The 14,147-nt window shown below is 34.3% G+C and overlaps 1 protein-coding gene across 1 annotated transcript in view; it reads left to right on the top strand.

The window, feature by feature from the left end:
* The window catches only part of LOC149782029 (prostatic acid phosphatase-like), a 38,353-nt gene extending 35,214 nt beyond the window's left edge, over positions 1-3,139 (top strand). The window contains exon 11 of the mRNA XM_089933433.1: positions 1,598-3,139. Within this exon, the coding sequence (XP_089789559.1) occupies positions 1,598-1,749 (152 nt within the window). The 3' untranslated portion in view covers positions 1,750-3,139. The remainder of the gene's footprint in view (positions 1-1,597) is intronic.
* The last annotated feature ends 11,008 nt before the right edge of the window (positions 3,140-14,147 follow it).

Here is a 14,147-nt window from a genome sequence, read left to right as displayed (position 1 = left end):
AAAGCCCAGCGTATTTTGTAGCTTTGAGCAAAGTCTGTTTACTTTTCTCTAATACCACCAATTTTGGTGTATCGTAAATGACCTTGACACTACAGAGCTCGGATGTAGGGTACTACCTACTGATGCACCAGCATGGTTAACAGCTCACTAGATTACAACTTTTAAACATAACTATGGGTACTTTACAATTCTTTGCATAAAGCCAGCAAATTAAAAGCCATTATACATATTCAAGTAATATGAACTTAAATTTTTTTTTAATTGTTGCATAGGAACCTATTTTATTTAATATTATTTAGATTGAGTATGTCATTAGCATAATTATCATGTTGATGATTTTACTATATTAAAAGAGATAGTCCTTTCATATAACAAATTATTTTAAGTCTTTATTAAGTTTTTGGATAGGTGACAGATGTCAGGATTTGTTATCATTGGGATAATTTTGTGAAAAGCATTAGGTCAGGACTGCTCCGATGACATAAGTGGCTAGAGCATCTGCCTCTAATGCAGGAGATTGCTTGTTAGAATCCCAACCATGTCATACCAAAGACATAAAACTGGTACTATCAGCTGCCTCACTTGGTGCTCAACATTAGGAGGTTATTGTTGTTGTTGTTGTTGGGTTTAATGCCATTTTACAGCACACGATAGGCTATGCATGGCAGCCAGTATTAATGGTGGAGGGAGAACCCAGGAAAACCCCGGGAAGAACCACCGACCCACGAGAAGCTACTGGCAAGCTTTCTCACATATCCACATTGGCCGCATCCTAGACTCGAACCTACGCAGACAGAGGTAAAATGGCAGTGATCCGTAACGGAGAGTGCTTGAGACCACTTGGCTACTCGGGGCCATCACATTAAGAGGTTAGTTTTAGGACTGGTCGGCCTGGTATTAGGATAATTTGACTAGGTGGGACACCATGCTACGTGTCTGTGGCATGGTGCCCCAGTGCTAGACATCACTATAAACTGTCACACTGCAGACATCATAATGATGTGACTGGAAAATTGTTAAAGTTACATTAAAAATCCAAGACACACACACACACACACACACACACACACACACACATGCACGTGCATTATGTCAGAATCAAAGGTAAAATGGGAGACAACTCATGCTGGTGAAGTATTAAGAAGACTTTAGACTGATATCCATCTAGAAAATGAAACTAGAGATTGAGTGCCTGTTTATTAGGATAATGATCATTTGAGTTACCTCTACATCCGGCATAATAATGATTTTACTCTACTAACAGAGAACCCTTAGGGCAGACAACTCATGTTGTGTAGTACTGATAAGCCTTAGAGGTTGCTACAGTGTAATTATTGGTTAAATTTTGGCCACAATCTCTTGATCATTGAGTGGTTGTCGCTTTGGAGGGATTGAAAATGAGTATAAGATAGGACGTTGCTTTATAGAGATGGTAATGAATTTATGTTGGACTGGAACAATATAATAATAATAATAATAATATACTAGATTTTACTCATCAGGAATCATCAGGTATAAAGAGTAATATCAGAAATGACAGCTTTGTGTTTTGTGGTGTTTTATATGTTGATACTATGCATTATGTCTTGTTTTGCAGATATCCTAATTGCTATTGCTGCGTTGACAAGCTTATTGATACTCATCACAGCGATCATTGTGATCTCTCGATGTATGTGGAAGAGAAAGAACAATGGTTTTAATTACAGACAAGTTCCTTTGGATCTTGAAGAGGAAGAACAAGGATTATAAGTACAGTGAAGTGTATATGGAGTTTGAAGAGGAAGAACAAGGATTATAAGTACATTTAAGTTTATATGGAGTTTGAAGAGGAAGAATAAGAGTTATAAATATATACAAATTCCTGTAGAAATTTCCTAAGATGCCCGGAATTTCTTATGAACTGTTGGATCATATATATATCAGCAGGGGTCAGTCCATCTATCCTCCTGTATCATCACAGCTGATCCTGCAATTTCTGGCTTTAGGGGATTTCATCATGTCCATTCTGTTTTGCTAAATATAGTTTAAACTACTACTAATAGTAACAAATCATGATGGTCTAACTAAAATTAGTAACAAAAGTTACTGTATACTGTCCTTTTAGATCAGGGTGATATGTCAAAAGAGCGGACTCAGTTTTAGGTAAATATTTAAACAGTTTAATAGTTATCTCCCATAGATATTGTTCTACAGATGGTAACACTTGAAACAGTAGTAGGAGCTTTTAAAAGAAAAATTGCCTTAATAATTCCAGTAGTATTATGAATACAGTTTCATTGGATTACCATGAAAATTGGAAAAATGTTATGATAATTTCCTGAAAATGTGCATGAAAATAGATTACTTTGCTCTCACCTCCAGTCATCCATCATCCATTATCTGGAATCATCTGTCTATCCATGAGCATGTTTGATACTAAACACTAGTTGGATTGCCATCAGATAGCTAGGTGGTAATAAATGAAAATGGTGCTGCTCAGATATTCGATATGGCCACCATTGCAACCATTTTGAAAATCTTGTTATTGCTACTTCTTTTGAATGGATGGTCATATCTACATGAGGTTTTCACTAAAAGACTTCATATTATGTTTAGTGAGACCTGAAATAAAAATGGTGCTGATCTGATGTCCAGTGTGGCCACCATGACATATATCATGAAAATCTTGTTACTCTCCCTGATCCAAAATTTATATCAATGGAAGGTTTGCTCCAAAGATCTGTTATGATGTCTAGTTTCCTAAATGAAAATGGTGCCAATCTGACAGCTATAATAGCTACCGTGGTAGTTATCTTGAAAATTGTATTATTGCTATGCTTGAAGGCTGAATACTCGTATCAACATGGTGCCACTCTGACATCCAGTATAACAGCCGACTTGAAAATTTTGTTTTGTCTGTGTCTCCTGAATGGAAATTTCAATTCAGATGATGGTTTTACCAGAATAACTCTTATAAAGTCAAGCTGGTCCTAATTAAAAATAGTGCCAATCTGACTTCCAATTATCTGCCATGGTGGCCATCTCTGAATGGATGGTCATATCAACATGGATTTTTCACCTAAGATTTCTTATGATATCTAGTTAAAGTATTTACATACCCTCCTATTTTGTTTGTATTCCCCATACCGATTTTAAAAAAACAAAAAGCATCAAGGATATAAAAATTGCACAAAACTTAGTCCTTTTATTCTTTGATTTATAATTTCTAAACTGATTGTCGCCAAAGGGTCCCCAGTACTGTCAAATTATTGGCATTTCAATGCAAATGGAAACTTTTGATGGAAACAAGCAGACTGCTTGCTGTCCATTTGTGGTTTATAGAAGAGTTTATTTCAATAAAAACTGTGTCTTCTGCATTCAATATATGCAATGTCTAGTTTTAATATTTCTAAAACAAATTTAATAAATAGGAGGAACTCTTGTATGCATGTTTAAAAAGAGATGTAAATCCAACATTTTCAGAATTAATGACTTCTAAAAGACAGTGAACAACATGACATCTCTTGCTTGAAAACACAGATTGGTCCAAGCAAATATGGTGACTGTGTTCTGAAAGAAACCCCATTTTGATTCAAAATGCCAACAGGTTGACAGTGTTTGGGACCCTCTAATGACAATCAGGTTAGAACTTATAAATCAATGAATGAAATGACTAAATTTTGTTCATTTTGTATACCCTTGATGTCTTCTGTTTTTATAATTGGTAGGGGGTTGCAAACAAATGTGATGGTGTGAGAATACTATAGTCTTATTTTAAAATGGTGCTTATCTGACATCAAAGTTTGATTGCTACATTAGCCATGCATTTAAAAATAAGAAATGGCTTCATCTTGGATTGCAGCCAGTAAATTTTCAGTCTTATGTTGTTAAGAGTTATTGCCCCTTTTGACTTGCAGTTTGGTTTACGGTAAGGCTGAATCTTAGAAATACATCTTGTCTCACCTTTTTATGGATTGCATGTGCTCTTCCTATATTTGTAAGATTTAGTGCCTTTTCTTCATACAGCTCAATGCAATATTTGAGATTAATTTATGAATGCAACTTTACTAGAAATATCACTGCATGATTCTAATAAAGAATTTTAAGTGAACAGAAGGAATGGTTAAAATGCTTTCATTGTGATACCTCTGTGATATGTTTCCAGAGTTTATATTTGTGTTTTGAAGATGGTAAAAGTGTTGTGGAAATTTTTATAATTTATGTGGTCCAAAATGAAATTCAGACAAAATAATTTGTCGGTAATAATGTTGACTTGCAGTTCAGATGCCTAAACATTTGTACTGAAAACTTCATTCCATTCAAAAGGCAAATTGTTTTATCAGAACTTACAGTGCAGTACGTCTGTTATAGTTTATCCTATTTAATTCAAGTTTTTATCATTGAGAGCAAATGTAGCTTAGAGGTTAGCAGCCTAGTCTTGCAGCCAGATAGTGTTGGTTTCCGAGGTTTATCTGTCTCAGTATATGACACTTTATTTCATTTGCATCAGGATGGCTAAGTGGACTTCACTTCATTTGTATGTACCAGTTTGATGCCAAATTTATATTACAAATTGCTTTAGATGCATAAGTTGAAAATAATTCAATAACTTTGTTAATCTTCATTTAACATGCAAAGTAAGTTCAAGTTTGATGTGGTTGATCAATAAAGTGTAAAAATATAGTTTTATTTAGTAAGCACACTTTCAGTTGTTAGGCTTTGGAGATATACTGGGAGGTTTTTCATGCTGATTGTAATGGACAAAACTTACTGTATTATTTACACCATAGGCTTTACATTAATTAATATTTTTGTCATGTGATAAAAAATGCATGTATTTCATTCTTATATTATGCAGTTGAATTGTGGATGTCTTTCTTTATTTCACATGCAGTTGATTTGTGGATATCTTTTATCTGTATGCATTAGATTTGTGGATGTCTTTCATCATTAACTATGCAACAAATCTGTGGATATCTTTCATCATTACACTATGCAGTAGATGTGTGGATGTCTTATCAATGCAGTAGATTTGTGGAGGTCTTTCATCATTATACTATGCAGCAGATTTTTGGATATCTTTCATCATTACACTATGCATTATGTTTGTGGATGTCTTTCATCATTGCACTATGCAGCAGATTTGTGGATGTCTTTCATCACTACACTATGCATTAGATTTGTGGATATTTTTCATCATTACACTACTCATCAGATTTGTGGATGTCTTTCATTATTACACTATGCATTATGTTTGTGGATGTCTTTCTTCATTACACTAGTCAGCGGATTTGTGGATGTCTTTCATCATTACACTGCATTAGATTTGCGGATGTCTTTCATCACTACATTGTGCATTAGATTTGTGTATGTCTTTCATCATTACACTACTCATCAGATTTGTGGATGTCTTTAATTATTACACTATGTATTTGATTTGTTGATGTCTTTAACTCATTAACCCCTGGAAGTTTTTGTCATTTTTGCTTGAAATGTGAGTAGGAAACACTATGTATTTGATTTGTTGATGTCTTTAACTCATTAACCCCTGGAGGTTTTTGTCGTTTTTGCCTGAAATGTGAGTAGGAAACACATTTTGGGGGCTGTTTCTGAAAACATCCTAATACACTGACTTCCAAGAGATTTCCCGTTAACTTAATTCCTAGTTGTATTAGAAACATTGTTTTTCATTGGCTGTTTCACTTGTGCATGAGCTAAAGGGTAAAAGTTGGATTTTTTTTTGTTTCTTTTTTATTTTATTAAACGGACCCATCATTTTTGTATCAAGACCACTTTTTATTCCAAATGCCCATCTTATCCTACTTTTTGCAAAGGTTTGCCTGTGTACAGTTCAGACTGGTCTGTCTTAGATCTGAGGCCAAAAAGTCTAAAATCAAGACACATAATTGGATTCTGACCACAGGCGAATTTTGGGTAGAACAAAATCATTCCAAAATATTCGGTTTTTTCCTCTATTTTATAATGCAACTAGAACGTCCAGATTATTTGGTATCATTGTAGAGCTACATCTGTCTATACATTTCTGTATTACCCCCCACTATAGTGTATCAAACATGACCTTGACACTACAGAACTCGGCAGTAGGCTACTACCTCCTGATGCATAAACGCTGCACCAGGGGATATTGAGTTAATTGTTTTTACACTGTAATAGACTTGAGGTTGTCTTTAATTGTTACACAATGCTTTAGATCTGTAGATGTCTTTAATTGTTTTTACACTGTAGTAGACTTATGGATGTCTTTAATTATTACACTATGCATTAGATTTATGGATTGCTGTAACTATTACACTATGCATTAGATTTGTGGATTTCTGTAACTATTACACTATGCATTAGATTTGTGGATTTCTGTAACTGTTACACTATGCATTAGATTTGTGGATTTCTGTAACTATTACACTATGCATTAGATTTGTGGATTTCTGTAACTATTACACTATGCATTAGATTTGTGGATTTCTGTAACTATTACACTATGCATTAGATTTGTGGATTTCTGTAACTATTACACTATGCATTAGATTTGTGGATTTCTGTAACTATTACACTATGCATTAGATTTGTGGATTTCTGTAACTATTACACTATGCAATAGACTGAAAGTCTGGATTTCACAGGAATCATATTTTTGTACTGTTATCTAATTTATATGCAAGTAAAATCATTACTATTTTCTTTAAATGCTACATGATGCAGTTTTTGGAATATTTATAGATAAGGTCAAAAAGACTTTGCAACAGGCTTCTTTATGTCCGATATTTTGTAATGTCTGAGTTTGCTATAAATGCAGTTTACTGTGTATGCAGTATGATTTTCATTTGCATGAAGTGAAAGACTGACACGCTATAGTACACAATTTTAGTTTAGCAAGTCTAGGGATGGGTACATAATGTATATTAAAAAACATTTAATTTATTGCTGGTGGAGCCATAATTATGAGAGCTGTGTGTAGCTTAATTACTATTTTGCAATATGCCATTGTAAACTATTTCTATTTGTTTTATGTCTTCTCTGGCCAATTAGAGAATGGTTAATATTTTACAGGGGATGGGGTAGGCAGTACAATTTGGCGATTGGATATGGTATTTTTTTTTTTAAAAACATAGGGTACAAGTTTTTTTTTAATTCTTACAAGACAGTTAATTTATATATTTATATTCTTCAGTGGATTAAATCCATAAATACTTCTCTATTTTATTTTTTATTGTAATGAATAGCAATAAACCAGGATCATAAGGAATAACAACAAACATGGTTACATATCTATTTTATTGTTGATGATAAAGAATTGTGGTAAGCATAGTTTGCAATGTATGTCATTTATTTTTTATCATAAATAATAACGAAAAACAGTTTGTCTATTTTTTTATCACAATGAATACTGCTAATCATGGTTTGTTATGAATCAGTTTTATTGTTGATCATAAAAAATAATGATAAACACTTTGCTTTTTATCTATTTTATTGTTGATTGTAAAGAATAATGACAAAGACTTCGCCATATATCTATTTTATTGTTAAACACTGTTTGCTTTGTATTTATTTTATTGTTGATTGTAAAGAATAACGATAAACACTGTTTTGTATCTATTTTATTGTTGATTGTAAAAAATAATGATAAACACTGTTTGTTTTGTATCTATTTTATTGCAGCACAAGAATAATCTGTATAAAGTTGATTGGTGACCCATATATTTGTCTCTGTATAAAGCACCTCAATATACCACTTTCCCCAATTGGAACAAATTAATTTATCCAATTAAATTGATCATAGTTTTTTACATTGCTGTTATATTTATTTTGCTTTATGTTTTTGTTTCACACAAAAGATGGGGGCCCTGAGTGGCTGGGTGGTCTAAAGGGCTCACTGTTCTGGATTACTGCCATCTCGCCTCTGTCTGCATGGGTTCAAGTCTCAGGCTCGGTTAACATGGGTACATGAGAAAGCTTGCCAGTAGCTTCTTGTGGGTCAGTGGTTCTTCCAGGGTTTTCCCGGGTTCTTCCTTCACCAGTTGTACTGGCCTCCATGTATAGCCTATCTTGTGCTAAAAACTGGCGTTAAACCCTACAACAACAACAACAGAACAAATAATATTAAATAGTCTAGAGTTTGGTTTAATATTTCTACTTAGATTATTTTACTTTATCATTATTTTGAAAACCAATAACACTGACTTGGTTAGTTTATTTTTTCATTGTTGCTGACTTTATTTCATTTTATTTTAAATTTTTTAAGTTTATTGTTGAGATTTTACATTTACAGATGCTCCTTGTTGATATTTTAATGGAGGATAGATCCTTGTTGAACATTCCTCAGTAGAAGGCTTCATCATTTATAAGACAGGTTTTACGGAACTTATGAATAGTGTTATGCTATAAAGATGATACTGTATATGTTTTTTGATAAGCCCTACTATTCTTTTAAAAGTGATTGTGGAAGGATCAGAATTTGATGCAGTGTATTATTTTGCAAGTACACTGTCTCAATCTGCCCACTTTCCTCTTGCATATATTCATCCTCACCCTAATTTGATAACCAGATGTGAATTAAGGATTGTTTGGATTTTATTGTTTTTTAAATGAAAACATAAGCACAACTAGTTTTCTGTTTGGACATTTTCTTCCCCATCTGTCTCCCATTTCTTTCATCAACCATCAAATATATGCCATTCCTGGCGATGTAGAACAAACCCAATGTAACCTTGCACATTTCATAGGAGATTACTAATGAAAGCTTATGACTTGAATTGGATTTGGTATTGTAAGGATTTTACCCATTTTTATACGACCATCAGAATTTAGAGTGTACTATGTTATGAACTCATGATGATATCCTTCCACCTGTCTTTTACCAATTTAATTTTCAAGCGGTAACTAAAACCGTCTTCTCTCTAAAGTTCCATCCTTGTAAATAGCATGGAGCAGGACCCCTGTTGAAGCTCCAAGGTCAGCAGGTCTGTGATGGAGAAAGAATGGAAATGGTTGGCATAATAACTAAAATTATCTACCATCTATAGTTACCAAACTTTGCATAAGACTCTCATGTGATACGGCAGAACCCTATCAGTTTTCAGGGTTAAAAGGTTGACTGTGACTGAAGGAAGGAAAAATTGTTTCTTTGTAATAACTCTAGTTCTTCATCATCTACAGCTGCAATTAATTTTGTGGATAGCTTGCATTTTGGTAACAAAGAATCTTATTGATTTGGTGTCAAACTGAGGTCAGTGGATAAAGCCACTGACTGAAAAAATGGTTTATGCACAATTGCATCAGTTCTGTATGATGCACTTGGACAAGAATTTGTCGTTATTTTGCACTTGGGTTAAGGACAAAATTTGTTTATTTTGGGGTCAAAGGCCAAGGTCACTATTACTGAAATAAAATGGATTTCTTCATCATCTACAGTTATTAAGTTTTATTTATAGCTTGCTCTCAGAATAAAAAAGTATCATATAAGTTTTAGGGTCCTAAGATCAAGGTCACTGTGACAGAAGAAAAAAAATTAGTTTGTGCATAAATAAGTTTAGTCAACATGCCTGGACCAAATGTTATAGATGGCTTACACATAGGATCAAAAGGTCAAAGGGCAGATAATAAGCATCCATAGTGACCAGTGATAAAACCATAGATTTCTGAGATCTTTAACTTGAAAAGAAGGCAGATTTTGCAGAGGCTTCCTAGTTATTTAGCAATCAGTAAGAGAAGATTTTCAATTGTTTAACATTTTATATCAAACATAATAGCAGAACAGGCATAAAATATGTGTCATATTATCAAGTCCAATGTTTTCTACTAAATGAGTAACTTAGATTTGTGGAAGCATTAATTCCAGATTTGAATTGTTATTGCTCACTGTATAAGGTGAGGTGTTATATAGCTCATGGTATAATGTAAATTGTCATAGCTCATGGTATAAGGTGAGGTGTTATAGCTCATGGTATAATGTGAGGTGTTATAGCTCATGGTATAATGTGAATTGTCATAGCTCATGGTATAAGGTGAGGTGTTATAGACCATGATGTAATGTGAAATGTCATAGAATTGGGTATAACATGAAATGTCATAGTTCATGGTATAAGGTGAAATGTTCTAGCTCATGGTATTAGGTGAAATGTAATAGACCATAGTATAACATAAAATGTCATAGACCATAGTATAACATAAAATGTCATAGACCATAGTATAACATAAAATGTCATAGTTCATGGTATAAGGTGAAATGTTCTAGCTCATGGTATTAGGTGAAATGTAATAGACCATAGTATAACATAAAATGTCATAGACCATAGTATAACATAAAATGTCATAGACCATAGTATAACATAAAATGTCATAGTTCATGGTATAAGGTGAAATGTTCTAGCTCATGGTATTAGGTGAAATGGAATAGACCATAGTATAACATAAAATGTCATAGACCATAGTATAACATAAAATGTCATAGTTCATGGTATAAGGTGAGATGTTATAGCTCACAGTATAAAGTGCAGTATCAATGATCATGGTATGAGGTGCAGTGTTATAGTTTATGGTATACGGTTAAATATCATAACTCGTGATAAAAGGTGAAATGTCATAGCTCATGGTATAAGGTGAAATATCAAAGATCATGGTAAAAAGAGCATTGTCATAGCTTATTGTATAAGGTGCATTGTCATAGCTCATGATACAAGTCATTATGTCCTAGACAATTGTAAAAGGTGAATTGTCATAGCTCATGGTATAATGTTAAATGTCTTAGCTCATGGTATAAGGTGTAATGTCATAGCTCATGGTATAAGGTGAAATATCAAAGATCATGGTATAAGGTGAAATGTCATAGTTCATGGTTTTGGTGAAATATTTTAATTCATGGTATAAGGTGAAATATCTTAGTTCATGATTCAAGGTGAAATGTCATAGCCCATAGTATATGTTAAAATGCCATAGCCCATGGTATATGGTGAAATACCATAGCCCATAGTATATGTTTAAATGCCATATCCCATGGTATATGGTGAAATACCATAGCCCATAGTATATGTTAAAATGACATAGCCCATGGTATATGGTGAAATGCCATAGCCCATAGTATATGTTAAAATGCCACTGCCCATGGTATACGGTGAAATGCCATAGCCCATAGTATATGTTAAAATGCCATAGCCCATGGTATATGGTGAAATACCATAGCCCATGATATATGGTGAAATGCTCTAGCCCATGGTATACAGTGAAATGCCATAGCCCAAGGTGTAAAGTTAAGTGCCATAACTCATGATATAAGGTCAGTCAAATTTTAGAAAAAAGACAGTTACTTTCGTTAATTAACCCTGAGGAGTTTAAAGAAATTTCCAGATTGAATGTATTTTATTATGTTTAATTGGTGGATTTTTTTTGGTCAAAAAATCTCCCCTAATTGCCCCCATCCAGTCACTCCTTGGAACTTGGAGACTCATTACCCTAGCATCCCTTTCTGAATCAACTTCCCAATCATGGCTGTCATGAAACTTTATGCTTTGATACTGATCTTGCCATTATTTTTTATTTTGTTTTACACTGTTTAATGCAGGGAAGTATAGACGTGTTGTAGTCAGGTAATATAGAAAGCTGTTTACTAGTCAAGTTACATTTGCTTTTTTGCCACTATTAGTGTATGTTTTATTTATATATTATATATTCAGGAGGGTTCTCACTTTTTTGTTTTTTGCATTTTAAGGTTAAAACTATTTTGATTAAATGCATGCTTCAGTAAATTTTTTAAATTAAAAACAGCTGTTTGTGTTAGATATTACATATTTTTTTAATAAATATTTACTTCATTTGATATCTTGCATTTTTATATTGAGCTTGATCCTTCCAGTAAAATGGATAGGTGCAAATCGTAAGTGTATTGGATTTCCTTCTCATGATGTCACTGGCTGACATTATACATAACGCATTGGATATGTGTCACAGTGGGATATGTTGGGTGACATCACAGATAACACAGTGGATATGTGTCACAGTGTGATATGTTGGGTGACATCACACATAACTCAGTGGAGATGTGTCACAGTGATTTGTGGGGTAACATCACTCATAACACAATGGAGATGTGTCACAGTGTGATATGTGGGGTGCCATCACACAGTATGGAGACGTGTGTCACAGTCTGATATATCAATGTTCTTGACCTTGTCAGAAGGAAACAACATTTGGGGCAAGGAAGTAACTTAGTGACTTCAGGCTTAGAAGATCAAAGGTCAAGGTCACAGGGTATAAAAGAAGAACAATGTTACCATATAATAACTGTTCTCGTATTCCAGTTACTTTGATGAAACCTTGTAAATGACTTGCATTTAAGAAAAGAAAGACACCTGTTGATTTGGAGATCATAGATGCAAATGTTGGAATCACAGCAACTTCAAGACGAAAAATGTGTGCACAGTATCTTGAGTTATTTGTTACCTTCTATGACCAAACTTTATTGATTGATTTCATTTGAAACTTGAATGGCATCTAAATATGTTGTGGTCAGTTTGTTAGAGGGCACGGTCTTGGTGACTCAGAAAAGAATAACGGTTTTTGCATGTTATCCGCATTCTTTCTTACTCACAGACTCTGATAAGATTTTGTGGATGGCATGCATTTTAGACACGGGATACACATTTTCAGGACAAAAAGTTAAAGTTCTTGGTAACAGGTGTTATGTACCACATGCTGTGTCTCAACTTTGTGGATGGCTTGCATTTGAGACAAGGATGGTACTTGCTATTTTTGGAATGAATTGGTCAAAGATTAAAGTCACTGAGACTGAATAGTGTTCTTTAGAAAGAATGTGATAACTAAGGTTTTAACACTTAGTCAAACAAGGAAACTGGGCCATCACAGTAGATCTCCAAGATGGCCATTTGCATCTTCCAGTATTTACCAAACACGGCAAATAGTTTTGTATTCAAAATTAATGTTACCAGGTTGCACTTCGCTGCTTTGACCGAGGATATTTAGTACAGTTGATTAAATGATGGCTGCTTAAGTGTGGTTTCATCTAGCATGTTTTCGTGCTGACTGGTGGGTAGTAAATCGGTATGACTATTACTAACATATATTAGGTACACCTTAACGTGTTGTTTGGCTTGATTCTACCGTAAAGAAAAAGAAGTCATAACTCTTAAGGGACTGATCATTTCATTTTTGGAGGGAAAAGGGTTTCTTTTACAGCAAATATAATTTTTCTTCAAATTATATAATGTATATTTAGACAAGAGCATAATCATCCAGCCAATATGGAACATGTCGTTTGTGGCAAGATTGCCCAGCGAATGGTTCTTAAAATTGACAATCTGTTTCATGACTGTCAATTTCGTCTGCCATCATATCACCACGTTGTTCAGGCAAGTCTACAGTTGTGATGTCCTGTATAACATCATGTATCCTTTACGATGCGTGGCAGATTCGAATCTCCAAGTTAGTAGCTGAACGCGGCAAAGCGACATGTGGTCACAATGCACAACAGACAGTGGATGTCCGTTTCTCCCATAGTTCACCTTGTACGTGACTTCATTTTGTCTAAAACCTTGAACGGTCCCCGCCAGTGAGTCGAACGCATGAGAGACAAACCAATCTTTCGCTGAGGAAAGAACATATACTTTATCTCCTGCTTTGAATCTTTCCCATGACAAGTGGCTGTCATGATGGTACTTTTGCTAGAGCATCAACATCTTCCATTCGCTCACTCAACTCCTCAAACAGGGATGTTTTTTTTTTTTTTTCAGGAACACAACAGATAACGGATGTACAATCTCACTTCTAGGCAGGAAGTTTACAGGTGTAGCTAAATCTGTTATGTAACACACCCAACGTTCCTTCGAACGAGACGGGCGACGAATTGTCGCCAATCTTAAATATGCCGTTGGCAACTTCTATTGACGCAAAGTTGTTGCCGTTGGCAACTTCTATTGACGCAAAGTTGTTCTTCATAAAGTCCAAACCTATGATCCCGGCAAAATCTATCCTTGTCACCTCTGCTTTGCTGCGGTAAACGTTACCGTCTAAAACAACAGATAAACTTGTTTGTCCTAAAAGCGACTGCATGATGTCTTCTGCAGAGATAATATCCTATTTAGCATGTACAAGCGGAGGCCGGTTTTGAATAAGAATTTGACAATATAATTTCTCAGATA

Source organism: Sinohyriopsis cumingii, chromosome 15 (genome assembly GCF_028554795.1).
Source record: "Sinohyriopsis cumingii isolate HCF-2022 chromosome 15, ASM2855479v2, whole genome shotgun sequence".
NCBI lineage: Eukaryota > Metazoa > Mollusca > Bivalvia > Unionida > Unionidae > Sinohyriopsis > Sinohyriopsis cumingii.
Note: the sequence above shows the minus strand (reverse complement) of the source record. Positions and strands in the feature narration are given on the sequence as shown.